This window comes from Maniola jurtina, chromosome 13, assembly GCF_905333055.1.
Source record: "Maniola jurtina chromosome 13, ilManJurt1.1, whole genome shotgun sequence".
Taxonomy (NCBI): Eukaryota; Metazoa; Arthropoda; class Insecta; order Lepidoptera; family Nymphalidae; genus Maniola; species Maniola jurtina.
In genome coordinates this window covers 7,575,101-7,600,125 of record NC_060041.1, presented here as the reverse complement: position 1 = coordinate 7,600,125, position 25,025 = coordinate 7,575,101, and the positions used below count along the sequence as shown (strand labels likewise).

Here is a 25,025-nt window from a genome sequence, read left to right as displayed (position 1 = left end):
GTAGTAATCTTTGTACATGTACCTACTACTGCATTGGAGCACATTGAAGCATGTTTCATTATGACTCACACACACCAGACCGTGACCAAAGTATCGTCATTCGTCATTGATGTCTATTGATAAAAGTTTCATGTACTTACGGATTTACCTAACTAAAAACAAATTTCAACCGGGCCCATTTAAAAACAAACATTCCTCTAAAATCTAAATGAATCTTTTAAAAACCTTTTATTTAATGTTAGCATCAGATATGGTGCATACCTAGTAGGTAAGTAGGTACAAAGATATAAAACACAAAAGCAAATAGGTACGTATGATGTCTTTATTGAAACAAATAAAAGATGAACATAAAAGTTTGATGATTAATGTGTCTTCGTGATACATAAAGACCGGAAGACATATTGTCAATGATAACAATCGTAACAAAGATTCACTGTGAGATAATAATATAGGGTGGGACTATGAATATCCCAGTAGAATATTTGTAACAAGAGATATTTAGTATGAAATAGAAAATAATTAAGACTAGGTAGTCTTTGATTCAGTTTAAGACAGTTAAAATATGGACAGAAAAAAATATTGCAGTCACTAGGATATTAGGATTGCCTATGATTTAGCAAATTCTACGGGAGATATGGAAAAATCCTAGGTACTACTACAACCTTTATATTATTTCTTCACGACGTTTCCCTGGAAATTGATATTTGGGTAACTAGGTAGGTACCTATTACCTATTACATACTTACGATCCTTTCCACACTTTGCAATAATAATATTTGAGTGCCTAGATAAATAAGTAGGTCCTACCTAAAGAAAACGAGACGTTACCTATTCTTATATTTAGGACTTCTCTGGAACCACCACAATACAGCTGTTATTCCAAGTATTTCATCAGTAATAATTTTGATAGAGGTCAATAATACAATATCATGTTTTCGTAGTTTTTCTTAAGAACTGTTTATAATACTTCTCTATTCTCAGAAACCGATTACTCACTTAAAATATTGTGATGGCTTTGGAGGAGCAAGGAAGTTCAAATTACATAAAATTGTCTCCGAGTCGTCTAACTAGTTAGTCGTACGTTAAGTGCTGGTGGCGACAGACGCTGTGATTTTCTTGTATTCATATAAGTAGAAGTCTTTAAAATGTCTCGTCTCACAATTTTGGTGTTGTTAGCAATATGTGCCAGTGTTTTCTCACATACATATCACTTAGGGGCATGTCCTATAGTAGATCCAATGCCAGGATTTGATATGAACCAGGTAAAACATTGATGTTTTTTTTTGCTTACCTACATAATTAGCTTCTTATCATAAATTAAGCAGTATTTCAAAATATTTAATTCTAACTGATTCTTTAATATTACATTATTTATATATATATTTTTGTCATTTAAATTTTTCTAAGTTTATAGTATTTCTTGGGTATGCAGCAATAGGTAGTGCGTATTTCTTAGGTTAAAGTTTATCAGTAACTGATAAGGGCTCATGTATTTCTATGAGGATCTACCTATATGAATTTATTAATATGATGCTCTTACATAAATCACTAAATATGTTTAGTTGAAAGTAAGTAGGTACCTACCTAAATACTTTCATATTATTTTAACTACAGTGTGGTCTGGGTCACCTAAATTAAACAAAAATTACAAAGACATACTTATAGAAGCAAATATCGTATTGTAAATTAGCTACGTCAAGTAAATATGATTATTTACATATGTACAAATTATTTACATATGTATAAAAACCCATAATGACCTGACGTTAATTTGCTTCGCATTGAGGAAGTATGTAATTATATTTGCTATAGGTTGAATAAGTAGTCTGGTCATTATTTGTAAACATATTTTTTGAACCGATCAGCGGATAAACTAAATGACCGATATCCTGCGAGACGAGTTACTGATGTAAACTGTAAAGTCAGTCAACAAAGGTCTTGACCGTGTCATTGACTCTGATAACAGTAAACTCTGATTCACACTAAACAATAATATACTTAAACAAAATGATGAATTAGTAAGTAAATATATTTATTCAGAGAATCCTACTGTTATTTTAGTTGCTGGGAGTCTGGTACGTCATCCAGAAGACGTCTACAGCATCTCACTGCATCACATATAACTTCAGCAGAACTGACGAGCCCGGTCAATATGAATTAGAACAGGTGTCCCAACACTTTCTTTTGGGATTGACGCCTTTGGAACATGATTATCGGTAAAAAATGTTTAACATAAATTACAATGCAAACTGATCTGTTAAAAACATCAGCTAATTAATCTTATAACAGGAAAATATTTATAATTCTCTCGGGATAACATAAAAATTTCAAGAACACTATGTATTTCGATGATTAGCTTGAAAATAACATATATTTATGTAATTTGCTTTAGTTGCAAATGAATTCTCCAAGAAATCGAATGAAACTCTTAAAAAAATTAAGTTTCTGCCATTCTTAATTATATTGGAACTTATCGACAGATATACTGGAATTTTAACTGTTCCTGACCCAGCAGTTCCCGCCCGGATGAAAGTACGATTCCCGCTAAGTAAGTGTTTTTTTTAACTAAAGGTGTATACCTAAATAGGTATAGGTGCACCGCTTGACTGAGAAGGCTTGTAGGATACGGGTTGAAGGAGGGTGATAGGCGATAGCGAATTTGAACTCCTTAATTTTTACGCCAACTGGAATCCCATCGCAACCTACCACACGGGCACGAGCCTTCTCAGTGAAACCAGAATGGTATGCCTACCTATGTATATAGCCTTTTTTGGGTTCAGTACCAAAACCGTAAAAAAGAGACCTTATGGTGCGACTTTTTCCGTTCGTCTGTCCGTCCATTACACGTCTTGCTTATTTCAGTAATTACCTACTAACTAAGTAGCACAGTTTTTCTGATCAGCCTTTTTACTCTCGCTGATACTACTACTGATTCACACTTAGCCATTTTTTTAAATTGGACTAAATTGTCGTTACATACTAAGTTCCTATTGAAATTTTTCAGGTGTAGCTGGGTCTGCGAGCTACACAGTATTGGCGACTGATTACAACACCTACGCTGCGGTGTTTACTTGTCAAAAAATGACTAATATTGCCCACCGTCGCTCTGCTACCATTCTATCCAGAACGAAGGAACTTGATAAGATGTACCTCGATAAGGTAAGATATTACGGCGAAGTATCAAGTGCTTGAAATAATTTGACTGATGATGTTTACCAATCGATTTTTTTATCTCCATCATCACGTTGGAAGCGATTTGCCTCCTGGCCTAAATTTAAACCGCTAGGATATGGAACGTCCGTCCGGCATCAAATTTCCCTTCCGCTTTAAATATGGGTACTTTCAAGTCAAGAGTGAATAGGCATCTTTGAGAAATGCGCCACAGAGGATAGTCTGCATCATCACTTGCCAACAGGTTTGATAGCAGCCGAGCGCTAGTCTGTAGGTATATTAAAAGAAAACCTTTATAATATTTAAGTACAAATAACGACGGTACTTAGAGAATTGGTTCTTTGAATATTTTTTTTTCAAACACCGCTGCACTGTATTGAAAAGCCATCACACATCTTTTGTTTATAACTGTTAACGCCTTATTAGTTATTACGGAAGATAGGTACCTACTTGTATCCGTGCCATGTTCGGCACGTTTCTTCTCTCGCAACTAAAAATAAAATAATAATATTAGAATATGCGCAATAGTATTGGCGTGATTCAGTTACCAACAAAGATTGATATGGCAAAAACCTTTGACGTTAATCTTGACATTGTTTCTTTACTTCCAGATGCGTACAAAACTAGCATCGTTCGGAGTAGACCCGTACGACCTCTCCATCATATCGCAAAGCGATTGTCCCAAACATCCCAATGGCACAGAAGGAGTGAATATCAACATCGATCCTCATACTTTCTCTACACACAATATCGGCGAAGCGGTCAGAAAGACTGGTGGGGTTATTGGTAAGTTTTAGATATTCAACAACAACACACACATAATCTTTGGTATAATAATTCGCAATTGATTAAATCCATACTAATATTATAAATGCGAAAGTGTGTCTCTCCATCTACAACCTTTTCACGGCTGACGAAATTTGGTACAGGTTTGGTAAAGATTGGATTATGTTTTTAAAGATCCCGTGGGAACTGTTTGATTTTCCGGGATAAAATGCCTATATCATGTCAATTAAAGCTACCTCGGTACCAAATTTCATACAAAGTGTTTTTAGGAATCCCGTGGGAACTCTTTGATTTTCCGGGATAAAAAGTAGCCTATGTCCGTCCCTGGGATATAAGCTAATCCTGTACCTTACGTCAGAATCGGTTAAATTGTTGGGCCGTGAAAAGGTAGCAGACAGACAGACAGACACTTTTGCATTTATAATAATATAAGTATGGATTGTTTTATTTAGTAGAACTTCAAGTCGGCGGTGGTGTTGTTACCAAAAAATAATTGTAAACTACATTCCAGTGATCTAGTAGAGATGCCAAGTGCAAACATTTCTGAATTAATTTTAAGACCTCCTATTGGAGCTTAATAGGTGTATAATGTCAATTTATAATTTCAGCGGATGGTGTTGAGTACGTAGTGGATGCAGGCAAGAAGGTGTACCACAAAGTTGCCAGCAGCAAGGAAGACCTTACCGAATCGCCTTCCAAGCCTATTCGCAATTTAAATGACGATGCTGAATGGTTACCTTAGGAGTTAGGAGGTCAGCCTTATAGACATTGCTGTGAGAGGTTGTAATTGACTGAAGTTTAAGCAGTTTCATGTTAAACCTACCTTACTCAATACTCAACAAATGTAGTATTTGCGTAGAGTACTGAAACATTAGTGCCAAATCAAATTTCATGATCTGAAAGCATTTATTTTTTGTAACAATAACAATAGCTGTTATGATACATATTATACCTAGTCTAGCAAAAACATAAACCATGTGAGTCGATAATATAAAATGATATTAAATTTGATTAAAATAGGTTTGAATACTATTTATCAATAAACTATTTTAAATTATAATAAACCATAGTTGTATTATTTAATGCCTGCTAATCTACACTAAGCCCACGTGGTAGACAACGAGGAGATCCGTGCTTAGTAGTGAGCCAGCGCCAGTGGATGATAATGATGATGATAAATATTTTATTAGAAACCCGAAAATTATCGATATCGATTTAACTAGTGCAACTGTCACTAATAAAAGAGCTAGGTACAATCTTTTGTATCAGTTTGGACTCAGCCAAATGCTTGGCCATGATGAACCTATTAAAAGATCATATCCATTAAGGCAAGAAAAAATAAGTTATACCAATACCGATTACCAATACCTGTACAGATTTTGTTTTTATCCTAATTCGACCTAGCCTTAGAATACAGAGCAGTTTGTTCTGTATTCTGAGGACCTAGGTATATCGGTTTTATTTGATTGCAGTTGCAGTTTATTTATAAGTGTTAAATAAATTTTGGCATCGTTAATGCTCACGTCAAGCGCGGCAGACGGTTTGGCCACGATCGCCAACAGTTGACCCAGTCTCTATCTGATCTCAAATCTTGCACCTGCTGTAGTGTAAAAGTATTGAAATATAGTGGAGCGATGTTTGTAACGTAAACTGCGTAAACGCACAATGTTGATACACTACTACTTGGTAGAGTAATTTTGCTATATAAGGGCTAAGAGGCACCGCTACCGGGCGGTGCTTTTTGAAAATGCAAGGTGAGAATAGGATAAGTGTTTCAGAAACATTTTGTTGACGTGATTTTATATGATGAACATTTACCTACTGTATAAATGCAAGTGGCAGGTAATCAAGAGAATATTTTCAAATTCTCTGAACATATATTATGGTTGGTTTCGATGTTTTGCACAAATAGTTTGTGGCAAAAATATTATAGGTACCTACTCGAAACACATAGCATTTGAGAATGAAACTTTTTGAAAATATAGCTACCCAATTATACCTATCCACCGATAATAGTACCGTAACGTTCAATATTTCAGGTTTAAATATGATGCTCTTGCCGACATTAATGTTGTTTGGAATGGTAACGTGTGCATTTCGAAATTTTGAATCTCTCAAAACACCTATGAATATCGGTAAGTTTTTTTGTTTCTTTTATTTTTAAATACTAACCGAAAAGTGTATTGTGGTATTTTGGTGGTGTAGTTAGTTACAGTGCTTTATAATATCACAATACAAACATCCGTTCTATTTAGTTACCTATACCTAAGTTTTCCCAATTTGCCTGGAGTTTACATGCTACAGTATTAATTTTCCACAACAGGTTGTGTTAAAGAAAACAATTACTTTATAACCTTTCAGGTGTAATATTACCACCGAACACTGTAACTGAAATAGCATTTGCATCTGCTCTTGCGCGAGCATCGATGGAAAGTGAGCATTATAATTTTGCCATGAAAATTGTGTATGCTCCTTATGGAGACAGCTTTGCAGCATCTAGAGCTGGTAAGATTATAAAGAAATATTTTTCTTATACTTACTTAGTTCTTTCTTTTAAATTCTAAAGTTCGGTAAGATTTCTTGGGCTACTTGACATTGCTTTACCATCAGAAATGCAGTTATGTTGTGAGGCGGTCAAATCTAAGCTACGAAACTATGTAGCTGTTTTCACTCACTAAGCAGTGTAGCGAAGCGGTTAAGATGTGCTATGAAGAAGCGCCGCCGTGAGGCAGTTGTGCGAGGTAGATGTGGGACTGGAGCTAAGCGATGCATCAACGATATGGAGAGCACGGGGGCTACCTACTCCTGCATCCATAGCTCTCATCCATAGCCCGTTTCCAGTCACCAATGCTAAGCTATGGAGCACTAAAACTGGCCAAGTGCGAGTCAGACTCGCGCACTGAGGGTTCCGTACTCGGGTGTTATTTCCGACATATTATACGATAAATCAATAACTATGCATAAAAATAAATAAAAATCTGTTTTAGAATGTACAGGTAAAGCACATTCATATGATACCCCACTTGGTATAGTTATCTTACTTTAAAAATTGAAACACATTTTTTTTGTGATGGACAGACAGACAGACATACAGCATAGCATCTTTACTGGAAAGGTTGCCTAATGAAAGGCTTCACAAGAGCCGTTGTAAATTACAAATGACACCCATTCTGCCTTCAAAAAACCTCTGTCTTCTTTTATAGCGTGCGAATTGCTGGCAAACGGTGTTATAGCAATTTATGGACCTACCGATATTGTTTCAACTTCGGCAGTTGAAGCTCGATGTCGGGCTGCAAGAGTACCTCATATTCAAGTAAGGCCTATACTTACAGTAGCATTTTTCAATAATTATTTCGGTTTTTTTAAAGACTTCGTCTTTGCTAGGTACTTTAAAACAACGTTGAGGCAGATACCATGTCTTTAAATGGCTTTTTTATCTTCAATATTTCATGTAACTGTATTATATATTAGTATTATATAGTAACTGATTTTACTTTACATAAATGTGCGGTAGTCTGAAGCATCTCTTATAATGGAGGTTCAAGCAAGATATTGGAACTCGCTGATGGCACTTGATTATGACAGTCAAATTTTAACTCATTTGCTTTGTTTTCATGGTTAGTCATGGTTGGATAGTCATGAAGACTAGCTAGTTTTCAAAAAACACAGTGACAAGAGTAGGTACCTACAATGAAGGAGATGTAGCGCTGGGAATGGAAGCGCTCTTATAGGCAGGGTACTCAAGTCAGAACTAATTAATATGTGTTCATTTAATGAGTCGATTTTAATATACTTGTTGATTAGCCAAAAACTTTTTATACATTTAACTTATAAGAAAATGCTTAAAGCTTGTTGATTTCTCTGTTCAAGTAATAATATTTTTAAGGCGGTGTGGCGACCACCTCAAGTTCGAGGACTAGAGCGCCCGACTCCCCCCAGTATAAACTTGTATCCGGAAGCAATTGCTCTGTCCAAGGCCGTTGCCTTGTTTATTAAGGATAGTGACTGGAACAGATACACGCTGCTCTACGATGACGATCATGGTGAGATTTCAACTAACTTGAGGTGTAAAATGTCATAATAAAATTAAACACGAACAATTTTTGACTATAGACACGAGGAAAAAACTGCAGATAACGCTAATTTTAGTGATACCTACGAGAAATAATATTTTCTAGGACTCATAAGGTTACAAGAGATCTTAAAACACGCTGATCCAAGCCACAGGTGGGTCGCGCGTCGGTTGAAGCCGGGTGAAGACAATCGGCAATTGTTGAAGGCTTTAAAGGCCTATGGTGAATCCCGAATAATCATTGATTGCCCATCCGATAGAGTCCTGGATTATTTGCGACAAGCTAACGAAGTGAAATTCTTTGAGGATTATATGGTGAGAAATAAATTGTCGACTTTCTAATTTGTCTATTTGATCGTTACATAATTAAGTATGTTATGGATATGTTTAATTTTAAAACAGATAAATCATTATGATTTTACAAAGTGTAATTAAATAACCTACTCATCGGACAGCTAATCCATTATTTATTTAAATTAGAGTTACGTTCTCATATCCCTGGACGCGCATACTTTGGATCTGCAAGAGCTGAGATCGGGATTATCCAATGTCACATGTTTAAGGATATTTGATCATTCCGATTCAAGGACAAGATCTTATCTCGCTGATTGGAAAGCGAGGACATCACCTGATATAAAAATTCCTAGTCAAACACACGAAATAACGGTAAGTTTGAACTAAAGTTTTGTTTGATATAATAGACAATATCTAACAAAATCGTATAAACTATGATGTCTTTAAACTTTATTTAAAAGTCCAAGATCATGCAAATAATATGTGTCTCCAGTTTCACACAGGAAGTTACCTACTTTACCTACTTGAGTAGGTACTATTGTACTTCTAAATTGTACTAGTATTTTCGCTCGACAGTAATTTTCTTAAGCAAACTTCTAACAGTTTTTAGCCATCGATATTTAAAAAAAATCTCTTTATAGGTAGAGGCAGCTCTTGCAAGTGATGCAGCAAGATTAATTACAGATGCAGTGGAAAGTGCACCAGATGAATTCAAAATAGAGGCCCAGTCGATTGAATGTGGGTCAGATGCTCAATGGGAGATTGGAGAAGAATTTAATAACCATTTGCTCACGGTACCTACTATGTCTGCAGCAATTTTCCGCATCGCCACATTTTTTTATTTATAAGTGATCTTAATTATTATGATTTTACTTTATCGTACAATTTTTTCGTAGAATCCAATAACTGGTATAACCGGACAGATAAAAGTCGATAATACAACCGGAGAAAGAACAAATTTCAATGTTGAAGTAATGGAACTTTCTAACAGTGGTTTTAATATAATTGCTCAATGGAATGCAGAAGAGGGTTTCAAATATGCTCGCACCCCTAGTGAAGTATCGGATCTTTTAGCGGAAAAATGGCAAAACAAAACATTTAGAGTTGTTTCTCGCATAGGAGCTCCGTATCTTGTTGAAAAAAAGCCTAAAGAGGGTGAAGTGTTAGTTGGTAATGATCGTTATGAGGGTTACTCAAAGGATCTTATACACGAAATTTTAAAAGAAACACTGCACCTCAATTACGAGTTCGAAATTGTGCCAGGAAATCGTTACGGGTCTTATGATAAAGAAACAAGGAAATGGGATGGTCTGATAGGTTATCTTGTAGAAAGGGTATGTCTATCTTACATAAGTTATTATCGTTGAGTTGAATATGCTGTACTTACGACTATATCTTCATTAGTCTGCTTTTACAACACAGTGGAGAATAATGAATTAGTTTTAAACTCCGATATGCTTTTGCAGAGAGCCGACTTAGCACTTTGTGATTTGACCATAACCTACGAACGGAGAGCTGCAGTAGACTTCACGACTCCGTTTATGACGCTGGGAATCAGTATTCTTTATTCAAAACCAACACCACCGGAAACAGAACTTTTTTCATTCCTGAAACCATTTTCGGTTGACGTTTGGATTTACATGGCAGCAGCTTATTTGATGGTTTCACTTTTCTTACACATTTTAGCTAGGTGATGTTCGTATTATAAAATATAAACTGCCTATAGCTAAGTTCAACAAAACCTCTACGATAAACCTCTACCTACATGAGTTTCCATGCCACATATTTGATGGTCCTTTTTTTGTTTAAAGATACTTATTAATAGAAGCTGATAATGATCAGTGTACAAATACCATCTACCATATTGCCATATTATATATTGGTAGATATCATATATTACCATATTATATATTGGTAGATACCATATATTACCATATTGAGATTGTCAAGCTAAGCAATTTTATTTACAGATTAGCGCCGAATGATTGGGAGAATCCTCATCCTTGTGACAAATCTCCAGAAGAACTTGAAAATATATGGCATATCAAAAACTGTTGTTGGTTGACTATGGGATCAATCATGACACAAGGATCTGATATTTTGCCAAAGTAAAGCATTAATTATTGCATTCAAATCCTGCCCCCTTTTAACAATGAATGATCAAAAAATAAAACAAGGCGTATAATATTTGTTATAGTCTTCTTTAGTCTACAGATTATTATTATTAGAGATCCAAATCGTCATAAACTTCAGATAATAATTATTGACTGTGGAATCGAACTAATATCTACGATATCGATCTACTAATGATATAACCTATTTATTATATCACAGGGGCTATTCTACGAGATGGGTATGTGGAATGTGGTGGTTCTTTGCACTTATAATGTGTTCGTCCTACACTGCCAATCTAGCAGCTTTTCTTACCAATGCTGCTATGGATGACTCGATTAAAAGCGTAGAAGATTTAGCTGCTCAGACCAAAATTAAGTATGGAACGGTGGAAGGAGGTTCTACATCTTCGTTTTTTAGGGTGCGTTATTTTATTGTAAAACTATTTAGATTATACTAGCGATTTCATCCGAGTTGTTTAAGGTTCTTAAAAACCCCGTAGGAACTCTTTGATTTTTAGACGGGATAAAAGTAGCCTAACTGTATCTATCTCTAGGATGCAACTCTGTACCAAATTTCGTCAATATCAGTTACAGGGATGGGTACAATTTTGCATTTAAAATATTAGTATGGATTTGTACTCTCACGTTACAAACATAATATGCATAATATACATACAGGCATCACGAAAGAATCTAAATTGTGAGTTTGATGCAACAACGGGATCATATCCTTCAGTACATCAATAACTTGCACTGAACGATAATCCGGTGGGTGTACAACGATGAACTACTTTATTGGAGCAATAGCTCCAATAAATAAATTAGATAGTAATTAGTTCGGTATAAAACCATTGTTTCTATCAACATAAAAATTTTCAAAAGAAAAATAAAACCGACTTCAAAACCACAAACACTAAAAAGTAAAAAATAACTTTTATTTAGCTACACTTGTAATGTGCCTAGGTATGAAGTCGTTAGTCGAGCGAACAATATTAGAAATCCAAGAGTGAAGCTCGCCCAACTTTTTTATTTCACAATGTTTAGTGGCCCCACTGTACTATAATATGCTATGCCCAGTTAAAACCCTACTGTTTACTAAGCTATTACACTGATCGCGAGCAATTTGGTCTTATCCATTGAGGAGTTCTGTTCTGCATCTCCGAAGATATTCATCAGATCTTCACCAAATTTATATGGAACCACCTGCACAGTATACCCTTTCAAACAAAAAAAAAATCCAAATCGGTCCAGGGGTCTTTGAGTAATCGGGAAACATACATTAAAAAAAAAAAGATTCCGACGAATTGAGAACCTCCTCCTTTTTTGAAAGTCGGTTAAAAAACATCGTATAAGTACCTACAAGCATTAATACATAGCTTAGCTACAGTTTAAAACAGATCAGCAAATTAAAAGTACATTGAATATGGTTTGAATGGACCCTAAATAATTTGCACTGAATTATAGCGTTCAAATGTTTCTACTTATCAAAAAATGTGGGCAGCTATGGAGTCTGCCAGGCCATCAGTATTTGTTAAAAATAATGATGAGGGTGTTGAAAGAGTATTAAAAAGCAAAAGATCCTATGCATATCTGATGGAGTCTGCCGCAATCGAATATCAACTGGAAAGAAATTGCGAGTTAATGCAAGTCGGTGGCCTACTTGACTCTAAAGGATTCGGGATTGCTATGCCATTTTGTAAGTATTACTGTCTTAACCCCAAAAAATGCAGCTAAAGCTAGAGTTTGCTAAGCTAAAGTTTAGCTACCTTTTTATCTTGTATGATTAATAATATTATACAATGCCTGTCATACCGCTTCCAGGTTAGCCTGCTTCTATCTTAGACTACATCATCACTTACCACCAGGTGAGATTGCAGTCAAGGGCTCTCTGATCTGGTTATCTCAGAAGACTATAACTAAAATTAATATATCTACTACAATTTTATTTCAGCATCTTCATATCGTACAGCAGTTGACAATGCAGTATTGAAGTTAGCTGAAAGTGGGAAACTGGTTGAACTCAAAAATCGTTGGTGGAAAGTACCGCCAGAAGAATCGTGTTTTGTAAGTAGCTAAAATTCTTCATCACACTAATATTATAAAGGCGAAAGTGTGTGTGTGTGTGTGTGTGTATGTTTGTTACTCCTTCACGCAAAAACTACTGGACGGATTGGGCTGAAATTTAGAATGGAGATAGATTATACCCTGGATTAGCACATAGGCTACTTTTTATCCCGGAAAATCAAAGAGTTCCCACGGGAATTTTAAAAACCTACATTCACGCGAACGAAGTCGCGGGCATCAGCTAGTATTAAATATATACAAGAGTTAATGTTGTTCTATAATGACAATTTTTAGAGCCGGTGCCAATTGTTAGCCACACGAACCGTTTACTTTTCATATTTTTTGTGACTCCACATTGGTATTTGATTGGCATTATTTTGTCTTTTACAGTTTATATACTTACTAATATTTACTTACTTATGTGTCTCAATTATTTTACGTTTAATTTTCCTTACATGAGTTTATTTTGAAGCTGGATTTTTTAATATTTGTGTACCTCAATTTTGTTTTTTAGTCAGAAGAAGCTAGTGACGAAGGAGCCAGTGCTGGCGAATTGGGTGTGGATAATGTTGGTGGTGTGTTTGTTGTATTGGGGATAGGGTGCGGGATGGCAGCGGCTATGGGTGGTCTAGAGTTTCTGTGGCATGTCAGAGATGTGGCTGTTGAACAAAAGGTTAGTGCTTTTCTTTTCCCTCAGTTTTTAGGGATCTGTGCCTCAAAAGGAAAAAGGAAACCTTATAGGAGCACTTTATTTTCTGTCTGTCTATCTGTCCGTCGTGTCTGTCAAGAAAACCTATGGGGTACCTACTTCCCGTTGACCTAGAATCATGAAAAGCAGGTGGGTAGGTTTTATAGCACAAGTAAAGGAAACAAACCGAAAACCGTGAATTTGTGGTTACACCACAAAAAAAATGTGTTGACGAAATAATTAATTTATTAAATCACATGTAGATGGCGCAGTCCGTCATTAACTTGCAGTGTACATAAAAGTGTTTACCTTTTTTGTACGATGATGGCACGAGTCCGATTTGCACTTGACCGATTTTTTTTATACAGGTACTACCTACGATGATTTCATAAAATAATTTAAGGTCAAGGAGATCAAGACCTTTTTACTCGATAGCTACCACTTTTAATAAGATTTTATTAGGTTATTAATTTTTCAAGTTGTTTTTAGATGACACCTTCGGAGGCTTTTTGGGCAGAACTGACGTTCGCTTTAAGTTTTTGGGAAACGGAGAAACCCGTTCACCACGACCGATCCTCGTCATCTGCATCCGGTTCAAATATAGCTTCAAGAGCATCATCAGTGCTAAGATCAGCCGTAGATCTCTTTCATCTTGACGTATTTAATAAATAGTCATTGTTTGTGAGCAATGACTATTCAAAAAATATATATATATAGGTATAATGTATTGAATGACCGTACAATATAAAAAATTGTTTAAGATGATAAAAGAAATAAAAAAAATACACTGATATTTCTATGTACTTATTTCAGAAGTTATTATTTTTGACAAGGCATGCCACTTTGCATGAACGACTTGCGCGACTCCTACATTGATGGTAGGTACTAGCTACTATGTCAGAAACTTCTCCGCAAGCTCCGTTTGTTTCTATTTTCTATTCAGAGGTGTGTTGTGTTTTAAAAAGCACTGAATCGATTTTGATACCGTTCTATGCATAATTGCATATTATGTTTCAACGCATTTGATAGTTTTGTGATAGGCATTTTATGATTAAAATAAATAACATGGATTAGATTGGATTAATTGCTTTTATTTAATTCAGTATTAAGGTAGGTAGGTTATATTTATTGATAACAGAAATAGGTACTTAATTGAAAAATAATATATTTTAATTTACTTAGGAACTCATACTACCAACTGAAGTTAAAAGTAACAGAATGATTTTAAAGTTCCAATAGAACTACGTATAGAGTCGTAGCACCACCAATAATCTGCAACACAATATTTTGTAATTTAAAATAGACATTTAGTAGATTATAATCTAATAGATATGTAGTACATTGTATTACATGCGCAGTAGCCAATTGATAACTTAATTATTTATATTATTACCTATCTATTCATCCTGAGGCACTAGTAGAACTCTTTGTAGGTCCTAGGCTTTGGCCCTTCTGCATAGTCCATGTATTGCAATCCTCTGCCTCCTCCAGTCTGTATTTACCTAGGTACCCATTTTTCTCAGCTCTTTTTCGACGCATTATTTATTTTTCTTTATTACGTAAGTATTTAGCTATCTATTGTAAAAATATTAACACCAAGCAAGGTATCACATCTTCGTCGTAACACTCTTGGCAGAGCGGTCGTGGTCATCACGAAGTGACGTTTTTGGAGGCAGATGACGTTATACGCCTCACAAGCATTCGCCACTTCTTCCTGCTGGCCGATAGTCTGGTGTTGCTTTGTAGGCTACAAGATATCAAATCTGCGCTAAGCCGACGATACCACCTTGTTTGCGACTGGTGCTCGTCATATGGAAGAGCTACTCATCAAATTGGAACGTGTCAGTCTAGAGTTCGGATTAATCGCAGTAAAACTAAGATGATGGTTGTAAACCATGCCAATAATAACTTGCCTGAAGTTATCACATACACACGGATAATTTGGAACGGGTTCGTGGAATCTTGGTAACATAAAACTAAGTCATCTCTCGATAATAAAAAAACTCTGAATACTTACTGTCGATATTGTCGATCTTCCAAGAGAGAAAATTCCCATCACTGAGATAGAAACGTCATTGAGATGTAACAGCTTGAAGAAATTATCCATCTCGTCAAAAAGTGGATCAGCCTCATGAATCACCTCGCACATTATGCGGGCAACCAGCATCTTTGTTTGTGATAACTGCAATTAATACGAGTAGGTAAGTAGGTGTATACTTAAGAATATCTTCTCCGTGTCTTATATTTGATTGCTGGGGGGAATCATGACTTATATAACCCTTTCCATTAATCACATGGAATTTGTTGGTATTGCGACAGGCCCCCACATCAAGATTCCGATTATAACCGACTTCCAAAAAAAGAGGAGGTTCTCAATTCGTCGGTTTTTTTTTTGAAATAATAATGATGATTAGATAGTAATCTCGATGGAAGCCTGCGAATAAAAAACCGTTACCAAGAGAGAAAGCTACTATAAAATAAGTATTCTGTGGTTTAGCTGCTGAAAAGAGGCGATCGCTATAATAAGGATAGTAGCCAATGGGCGTCCAGACTTTTTCACGCAACACCAAAGTGTAGGTATGTATACATATAACCTAGGTAACAAAATAAACATTTACTTAGATACCTCTTCTTGGATACGATGGCAGGGCTGCACGATCAGTACAATTCTCAAGGTGTGGCAGGCAAACCAGACACACTCTGTCGCGATTAACACATATTTGAGGTCTAAAAACATCGATAAAACGCTTAGGTACATTAGTCATTCCTGTATCATAGCAAGAAGGAAGAAAGAGACAAAAAATAGAATACATAGGATGGGACATAATATCCTAATCAGTAATAGTAGGTATACTAGATGAAACCCGCGACTTTGTCTGCCCGCGATAAAGTTTTATTCCGAATCCAGTGGGAACTCTTTGTTTTTCTGGAACAAAAAGTTACCTACATTCGCCCCTGGGATACAAGTTATCTACGTAGGTAGCGAAATTTCATCAACAGATGCCAGTTGAGTTCAGGGTTTAAAAAACTCAAGCGCCCGGGGTGCGTACCTGTAATACAGCACGCTGCTTGTATGAGATTATTTAAAGTGATTACTAAGTACATAGTGATGACCACGACGTGGACGAGCAGGAAGATGTTTTCAGTATCGTTTAGGTCTCTCATCACTTCGCATGTTCGAACGAAACCGTTTGATAGTGCACTGATTTGTCGTGCCAATTTCATCCTTGGTGTCATTTTTATATCTACAACACGAAAATGCAAAAAATGTATTCAACATAGGTAGGTTGAAGTGCGGGTGTGAGGGGCGTCCCTCCGCCTGATACCCCGATTGCCATGTCGACCTGTCGTGATCTATAGGTACCTATTGTTGATGATAAGTATAGCCACATTATAATATTATCAAGAGCTGCTTCTTCTATTTAGCGGAAATCGTATCCGTAGTCGATCGATAGCAATATTGATAAAAGTACTGTCAAAAATTGTAGGTATGGTATTTTTTGACAAATACCTAGCAACATGGCTAAGTAACTTATCAAGCAGATTTCAGATAGATTAATTATCGGATTGATAGATTGATTAATTTCGGCCGAATATTTTGGTCGAGGATTGTGTTTCCTGCCAAGTGTAACAAATACCTTCAAAACAAGAGGCATCTTCTAATAATCCATAATCATATAATAATCCTTATAATTGATCTGTTCAATTGCATGTAGAAAATCTACGGATTATGATTCTAATAGATCTTAGTTAGTCTCGACATAAAAGTAGTAGTGTATTGTGAAACTTGTTTCGTGGGATGACTTACCAAAATATTTATTGTGTGAAAGTCATCATTAATAATAATCTGCAATCCACGATCAAAGAATCAAAGAATCAAATGAAAAATTTTCACAAGTACAAACTTGTTACAAAACATAAAATCTTCAAGATAGAATCATGTACTTAATTTTTACCTCTTTCCATATTGCCAAGTAAGTCTATAGCCTTGTTGATCGAAGTTATTGGAATGTATGAAAGACTTATTTCATTTCTGTTTGGATTATGATTGGACGCTGTAAAGCAAAAATATAAGTAAGGTTACGATATAATTGTCTGCATATCATAACTAACTCTCTACATAACTCTTCCTACAAAACGAATCGCATAAACAACGTTGTTACTTAGAAATCAGTACCCATGTTTGTAGGAGTGAAAAATTGGAATTACAAACAAGGTGTAACCAGAACGCTAGCAAAAACGAAGACAGGTGATAATACTGATGATTATTGATAAGATACTGAATTAAACATCTGACTGACGCTAGAGGTCAACGAACGTTCCGTAAATATAATCAATGTCGCGTCGTAGGTGCGGCATTGACCCGAGTTTTGCACCCTATAAAATGCGGATTTGAAAAATACTAAATCACTAAAACTACATGATAAAGCAAATAGTGTTTGGATTTGGATTGTTGTTAAAATAGAATAATAACAACGCTAATTTTTTGCTAGCGTTCTGGTTACATCCTATAAATCACACTTAATATTATAAAGGCGAAAAATTGTATGTATGTATGTGTGTATGTATGTTTGTTACTCCTTCACGCAAAAACTACTAGACGGATTTGGCTGAAATTCGGAATGGAGATAGATAATATCCTGGATTAGCACATAAGCTACTTTTTATCCCGGAAAACCAAAGAGTTCCCACGGGATTTCGAAAAACCTAAATCCACGCGGACGAATTCGCGGGCGTCAGCTAGTAACAAAATAAACTAACTTTCACGACTTATCTCAGAGAGAATATCCGCAAGACATTTGTTGATAACTTCAAAGGAGGAGTTGATATGCAGCGTTACAAGCACGAAGTGCAGTGTCATTATACCCAACGAGCCGTAGACGGTTACATTTGCTATCATGACAATGATCAGAAACACTAAAACATAATTATTTTGTTTAGTTTATTAAGGTCCCCCGAGACTATCAGTGCCAAATTACAATGCATGTGCCATTGATGCAGTTTCAATCAGTTTGTCAATGGTTTTGCTCACAATTCTTTGATTTAGAAAATCTTTTTAATCTAGGTAGCTCTTTTTAGGTGCATTTAAGTAACTGTGATACCTAGATACGCAAAACAAACAAAAACAATATGTTAAGAGAATATTAGCATACATTCGCCGTTTTGCCATTGGTCCACCAGTGGCATCATCCAGAATTCAATCACAAATAAAATTAATAGAAAATTGGCATGCCATAGTTTTGGTCCTGATGTATAGCTATAATTGAGGGTATTTTTAAGCTGAAAATTAATTATTAATTAATAAGTCATCAGTAAGTATTGAGGAGCTATTACAGGTGTACTGAAAAAATGATCGGTCAGTTGCGTATCGGACTTGCACACGATAAAGGTTCCTTACCACTTGCTTTCACGGTTAAGGAAATCATTATGAGGGAACCTAACATGTAACAAGTTCTACCTATAGGTACATAATATAATGGCAGTCTGTGAAGTCTGTCAATCCACACTTGGCCAGGGTAGTGGCCAGCCTAAACGGTGAGCCCTTCTTATTCTGAAAGGAAGCTTATATGAGCTTGAGGTGGTTATTTGGAAATTACAGACAGACACCTCAATTTTATTTATTAGTATAGATTACAGACAGACACTTCAATTTTATTTATTAGTATAGATACCTATTACTACCTTATTTATTTCTGAAGTAAATTGCAAGTATCTCTTCATTTTGAACGCACTGTAAAAAGCAGAATAGCACGTTGCTGCCACAGAGATAATAATATTGACAATGGCCAATAAACGATTACTATTTCTCGAAACTTTTGGATCAGGAGTTGGGCCTGCTACAACTTCTGGCTGCAATATTAAAGCTGCTATGATAATCAAATCTGTAACAGAATTAAAGATCAGTCTGTAGTTGAATCCGGTTGTAGAGGATAATGTTAATAATTATTAATCGATCAGCTCATAGACTAAGAGACCGTGAGAGCCAGACCTTCATTACTTTATAAAAGCTGAAAGTTTCTATGCGCATTGCCAACAACACAGGGAGGAATGATCAGCGACTATGAAGTATGGATCATATGGTGGCTTTGGCTTAGTGAACTGATATTGTATCCAAGCAACGACTTCATGATTGAATAGGACTTAGAGTCCTGTTTTCTCGACCCTGATGATATAGGGTGCAGCACTCGTAAATCTAGATTCAGCAACTGTTGATGTCCTAATATTATTAAAAACCAAGCACAGACTACAACTTGAACTCCAGGTTCCAATTCCTCAATCCAGACGCTGCAAGATACTAAACTCCTAAACCATGAAGTGAATACTTTTCATTTCAGTGCTATTGAAACCGGTTGACTTTTTACCGGACTACGGCAAAGCTGAAAGGAAGGGTTATGATTTTAGCAGTTTATGTATGTATGTATGTATGTCAGCGAGTGAACGTGCAGCAAGTAGGTGTCACTCATATTCACACGTTTTATCGCTCAAAGTTCAGCGAGCCTATATTGATGCTTGCGAGTTGAGGGTAGGTAGTATTAATACTGACTCATCACAGTTGTAAACAGGATTCCGAGATAGTAGAAAGGACGTGAAATGTATGCAACCGTGGTGGTACGCGTGGACTTGAAGCGTAGTGGCACGATGCCGTACAGCCGTGACATCCATAACACGGACAACAATGCCTTGTCTACTGGCCATTTTTCTTTGATGATCGCCATTTTCTAAAACCACAATTTATTTGTAGAATAACTAGTATCTCTTATACTACGTCTCTAAAATATACTAGAGTCTAAGGATGAATACTATACATTGCACACTATTCTGCCTGAAAAACGTATTTCATAGGTATAATAAGATACCTTATTTATAGGGTTATACTAGTAGTATACTGTAAAGAAAACTGGAAATTAACTATTTGAGTGGGTAGGTAAAAGTACTTAAAATAAAAGAAAACATTTTTTATTCAATAAAACTTTTACAAGAACTTTTGAAACGTCAAATGCATCTACCACTGAGGCGGAGCCATGGATTTCTGTGGGCGGAGCGTATAGTTTGCCTATTATGCAGATCACCAATTTTCTGGTAACTAAGAATATTTCTATATTTATTGTAAATATATTGTGAGCCCTGTTGTATTTCCTTGAATTTCTCTCAAAGGAAATCGTGTGGTTTTTTTTAAATTATAAATTGCGCGCACCTATTGCCCTTTTTGTTAATAAGTACGAATATTTTTCCAATATAATATTTTCTTCCTAGGGTAACTAGTTAGTTATAGCTACCTATACGAAATTGTAAATGATTTAATTATAATTTGACAGAAACGACTATATTGTACGGCAAATAAATACTTTCCGACCTTTATCTAGTTTTTTTATTATTTATTGATTAGGTATCCCAGGGAAATAATGCGATTCGAAGTCCGAACATACCTACTTATTTAATACCTATATGTGGATACACAACCTGCCCAGACTATAATAATAAATGGATTAATTATATAGATCGTAAAACTGTGATTATACAGATGCTATAAATGTATGTATCTAATGCAGCGACGGATTATGTCCGTTAGAAGTCCGTGGCGGTAAATCAATGAAGCCCTCTTTCATTGTTTCCTCTACCTCTTTCTTTCTTGCGCTACCACATCCGTTCCTCAGCATTCCTCATACAGATAGGTACTTCCCGCCACCCTGGTTATACCGTCAGAACCGTGATAGCCTAGTGGTTAAGACATCGGTTCTTTGGGAGGTCGGGGGTTTGATCCCGGCCACACATTTTCAACTTTTCGGAGTAATGTGCGTTTTGAGCTATCAAATATCATGGTTGTATTAAAAACATCGAAACCTGCGTGCCTGAGAGTTCTCCATAATGGCCTCACGGTGTGTGAAGTCTGCCAATCCGCAAAAATCATTTCAGTAAAATGATTTCAACTCTTTTGGAGGCCTCCTAAACCCGAAGCCCAAGACGGACCATCGACCGACTCTTTAGTCCGTCACTGCCCTAATGTAGTAATAATTACATGTCCAACAAACAAAGGAAAAATATTTACCGATGTTTACTTTATTGAACCTAAAACTGAGTTAGCAGACACCCGTGACTGCACTCATGATAATAGTTTTTGATTTATCGTGCAAAATGTCGGAAAAAATACACGAGTACGGAACCCTCGGTGCGCGAGTCTGTCTCGCACTTGGCCGGTTTTTTTATTATTATAATACTCAGGAAATATACATAAAAATCAGTACTCAGATTTAAGAAAAGTGAGTAATGTTTTTACGTGCATTTAGCATTATTGATATCTAGCTAGCAAACATGCGTAGTTACACACTAGCACTAGGTTAGACAAGCTCTACCTACTCTATCCCACACATTTTGTTTCTCAGATAAATAAGGAACTTCTGGTGGCAGTGGGTACTTGGACCAATATAATTTAAATATCTACCACGGGTTCGGTGGTAGATATATTTAAATGACATATTTCAATTCCTGTGTGGAAAGTAGGAACATACCTACTTAGTATTATTATATACTTGCGTATATAAATGCGTATCAACTTTTGCAGTCATTCTCTGAGTGAATCGCTCTTCATAGCTGATTCTGAAAAGAGCCAAATAGCATTGATCTACTAAATTTTAATCTTAGTCTTATCTGCTATTATTTAATCGAGTGAATTTATATAGGTAGATGTCCTATTACTTTGGTGGATTTTAAGAATGATCATCAATGACGCATACTTAGTTGGAGGATGTAAAAACTGTATCTATCTAAATTTTTATTAATTAGAATAAACTCTACTTTATCTAAGTATTTATCATTTTATTTTACATATACCTACCTTAGTCATGCGTTTACATAGAAAAGACAAGACGTACATAGTATGTTACAAATTTAATCTAAGAACTAGTTTAACGTTTTAAAGTACTAAGTATCTAATGTAATACAAGTTTTCGATTAACTTTTATGTTTTTTTATCTAATACCTACCTTGTACCTTTAGATATTAGGTATATGACAAACTGATAGGTAGGTTGGTAATAGGTACCTACCTATCTATCTACATGTTCTTCGAACAGTATATAAATACTTTGCAATTTTTTTGCTTGGTCCATTAAGTAGGTACTCATAGAGAAGTGAAAACGATCAAAATGATAAAAGGTAAAGATTCTTATTTATAATTATTTTTATTTGAAAAAATGTGAGAGTAATTTTGAAGTTATTTTGGTATTCTGTGTTTACAATGTTTTTCGGGGTGTCTGCACTATCGTACGGTCTATCTCAAACCAGTAAGATATATCTAACGCAAGTTAATGCCGTACAGCGCCATCTTGATTTGATTTAGTAAACTAATTATTTCCGCAACATAAACCTTTAATTTTTTTATGGAACCACAAATTCGTGGTTTTCAGATTTTTCCCTTTATACTTGTGCTATAAGACCAGGCTATCTGCAAAATTTCATGATTCTAGGTCAACGGGAAGTACTCTATAGGTTTCTTGACAGACACGATAGACAGACAGAGAACGAAGTAATCCTATAAGAGTTCCTTTTTTTTGAGGCAGGGAAACCTAAAAATGACTAGGTAATTTCAAATCTAAAATCGTGGACATCAGGTCAATCGTCAGAAGACATTTTCAAAGCTATTGGGGTGATAAACCTACCTATTTATAATTATGAAAATCCGTTTTCAAATCCAAGATAGTAGACCCTAGATAGATGATCAACAATACGATCCTATACAGCCATATTATACTACCTACTTACGAGTAGTACTTGTTAATCGCAGTGGTATACTTTATTTTTCTCAGAAAATATTTTCACTTTATTCCCTTGTCACTACCCGTGTATCTAGATAGATACCTGATAAATCGATAAAAATTTTGAAGATTGAAGAGGAATGCGCCATGGGACCTTGTTATTCAGAGCTCCCGGGTTAGATTTACGGTGGCTGTGAAGTTTAAATTGGCTCTACCTTTACTTTAGTCATTAGTCTTTAGTCTTTAGTTATGTTTCGGTCACGGCTAGCTAGTTAGCATTTTATTATGAAAGCTGTTCCGTGCACTATGAAATACTTACCTATCCTTCCAGTCTATCCAGTCATCTCCTACTATCACACTATCACATCACACTAATATTATAAGGGCGAAAGTTTGTATGTGTTGTTTTCGTGTGTGTGTGTGTGTGTGTGTGTGTGTGTGTGTGTATGTTTATTACTCCTTCACGCAAAAACTACTGAACGGATTTGGCTGAAATTCGGAATGGAGATAGATAATATCCTGGATTAGCATATAGGCTTTTTATCCCAGAAAACCAAAGAGTTCCCACGGGATTTCGAAAAACCTAAATCCACGCGAACGAAGTCGCGGGCGTCAGCTAGTAAACTATATAGGCATTAGCGATACAATTTATGCAATTATTCATAAACTACATGCGTATTTGGCGATTCATTGTCCGCTAACCAAACATTTTTTCTAATCTAAATCTTTGTTTCATTTTTTTTCAGTTGCAAGCGTTATTCTGTTCAGCGTAGTCGCCATAGCTTTAGGCGACGGGGAAAGCGCTGAAATAGAACTGTTTGAAAACGGGTGTCCTGTAAATAACCAGGTTTATAAAATCATGCCCCACGAAGATTGCAATAAATTTTACAAATGTTCTAATGGTGAGCGGATCGAATTTAAATGCCCAGATAAACTGATGTTCAACATGAATGAAAATGTATGTGACTGGCCAAACCAAGTGCAGTGCGAAAACAGAGTATCAACGAATGCCCCAGACACAACAAACCCAATCACTGAATCTGGAGATGCTGATCCAGCCACTATCTGCGCTCGTACCGGCTCTGATGGATTGCTAGTCCCGCATGAATATTGTAACCGGTTATACATGTGTGCCCTTGGAGTACCGATTGAAATCGAATGCCCTGATCCCCTTCTATTTAACACCGAGTCCCAGCTTTGCGATTATGAGAGCAAGGTCGACTGTGGAGAACGATTGAAGGCAAAAGAAAATGAAAGCCCAGAAATGCCAGAAAAATGAAGAACTAAGCTTCCTTTCAACTTTTGGAAAAAAAATTATACTAACTAACTAAGTATATTTTGTTCAATAAACGAAAGTGTTAACCTTTAAAATAAAATTGTTTTATTTATCGTAGGTACCTAGATAACGAGAGCAAGCATATTTTTTTTTTTTAGTAAAAAGTAGCGAGCTAACAAGCAGCGCGTCACTTGATGTTAAGTGATTACCGCCGCCCATGAACATTTGCAGCACTAGAAGAACCGCCAATGCGTTGTCGGCCTTTAGGAATTTCTTGGTCCGCCCCTTGAGTAACCCCATGTTGTAATCTAGTGGGAACACCGCCGATGAGAGTGATTCCACAGTATCCACAGCAAGTGCGTGGAAAAAAGGATCTGGTGCAACGGACAGTAAAAGTGTACCAGGCACCCAGGTGGTGAGGGTGAAATTTTCTACATCCGCACCGCAGGAAGATGGATTGAAGTCAAACAGCTCATTAGAGCACTCTCTATTATAAAGGCGATAGAACACGCAAAGAGTGTTTACATCTTTGCGGTGCTCCAGGCTTTTCAACGAGCAAGTTAGGATCGTCCACAAGTCGAACAGCCCGCCTTTGGATCCGATCAAATGGAAGGAGTTGGTACTTGGGGTGCTCCGGCCCAAAGCGGTGGTTATAGGTAGTAAGTAGGTAGGTAGGTACCTATGACCACCGCTGCCTTAGTAGGTACCTTAAGGTACATGACACAGGTCTGCCCGCGAAATTCAAATTTAATTTGGTTTTTCGCAATTTGTATACGACAAAGTAGGCTTATGGCATTTTAATTCAAATA

General features: G+C 36.1%; 4 protein-coding genes across 4 annotated transcripts; 3 read left to right on the top strand and 1 right to left on the bottom strand.

The window, feature by feature from the left end:
• The first annotated feature begins 1,054 nt into the window (after window positions 1-1,054).
• LOC123871122 (apolipoprotein D-like) lies at window positions 1,055-5,021 on the top strand. Its single transcript, XM_045914724.1, has 6 exons — window positions 1,055-1,262; window positions 2,062-2,216; window positions 2,481-2,548; window positions 3,005-3,159; window positions 3,783-3,957; window positions 4,566-5,021. Exons 1-6 carry the CDS (start codon window positions 1,146-1,148, stop codon window positions 4,697-4,699), a joined length of 804 nt encoding a protein of 267 aa, XP_045770680.1. The 5' UTR covers window positions 1,055-1,145; the 3' UTR covers window positions 4,700-5,021.
• A 501-nt stretch (window positions 5,022-5,522) lies between these two features.
• Window positions 5,523-13,868, top strand: LOC123870802 (glutamate receptor ionotropic, kainate 2-like). The gene is made up of 16 exons (XM_045914249.1): window positions 5,523-5,711; window positions 5,997-6,092; window positions 6,319-6,462; window positions 7,161-7,270; window positions 7,844-8,000; window positions 8,136-8,344; window positions 8,510-8,695; window positions 8,965-9,117; window positions 9,220-9,657; window positions 9,790-10,013; window positions 10,294-10,431; window positions 10,658-10,856; window positions 11,902-12,133; window positions 12,389-12,501; window positions 13,016-13,174; window positions 13,679-13,868. Exons 1-16 carry the CDS (start codon window positions 5,705-5,707, stop codon window positions 13,859-13,861), a joined length of 2,748 nt encoding a protein of 915 aa, XP_045770205.1. The 5' UTR covers window positions 5,523-5,704; the 3' UTR covers window positions 13,862-13,868.
• Window positions 13,869-14,330: 462 nt separating this feature from the next.
• Window positions 14,331-18,097, bottom strand: LOC123870828. Its single transcript, XM_045914290.1, has 6 exons — window positions 17,951-18,097; window positions 17,146-17,244; window positions 16,240-16,434; window positions 15,816-15,916; window positions 15,207-15,371; window positions 14,331-14,461 (listed from the first exon to the last, which is right to left on the bottom strand). The coding sequence occupies exons 1-6, from the start codon at window positions 18,087-18,089 to the stop codon at window positions 14,414-14,416; spliced, it is 747 nt and encodes a 248-aa protein (XP_045770246.1). The 5' UTR covers window positions 18,090-18,097; the 3' UTR covers window positions 14,331-14,413.
• Window positions 18,098-22,210: 4,113 nt separating this feature from the next.
• LOC123870826 (peritrophin-1-like) lies at window positions 22,211-24,264 on the top strand. Its single transcript, XM_045914288.1, has 2 exons — window positions 22,211-22,341; window positions 23,687-24,264. Exons 1-2 carry the CDS (start codon window positions 22,332-22,334, stop codon window positions 24,217-24,219), a joined length of 543 nt encoding a protein of 180 aa, XP_045770244.1. The 5' UTR covers window positions 22,211-22,331; the 3' UTR covers window positions 24,220-24,264.
• Window positions 24,265-25,025: the final 761 nt, after the last annotated feature.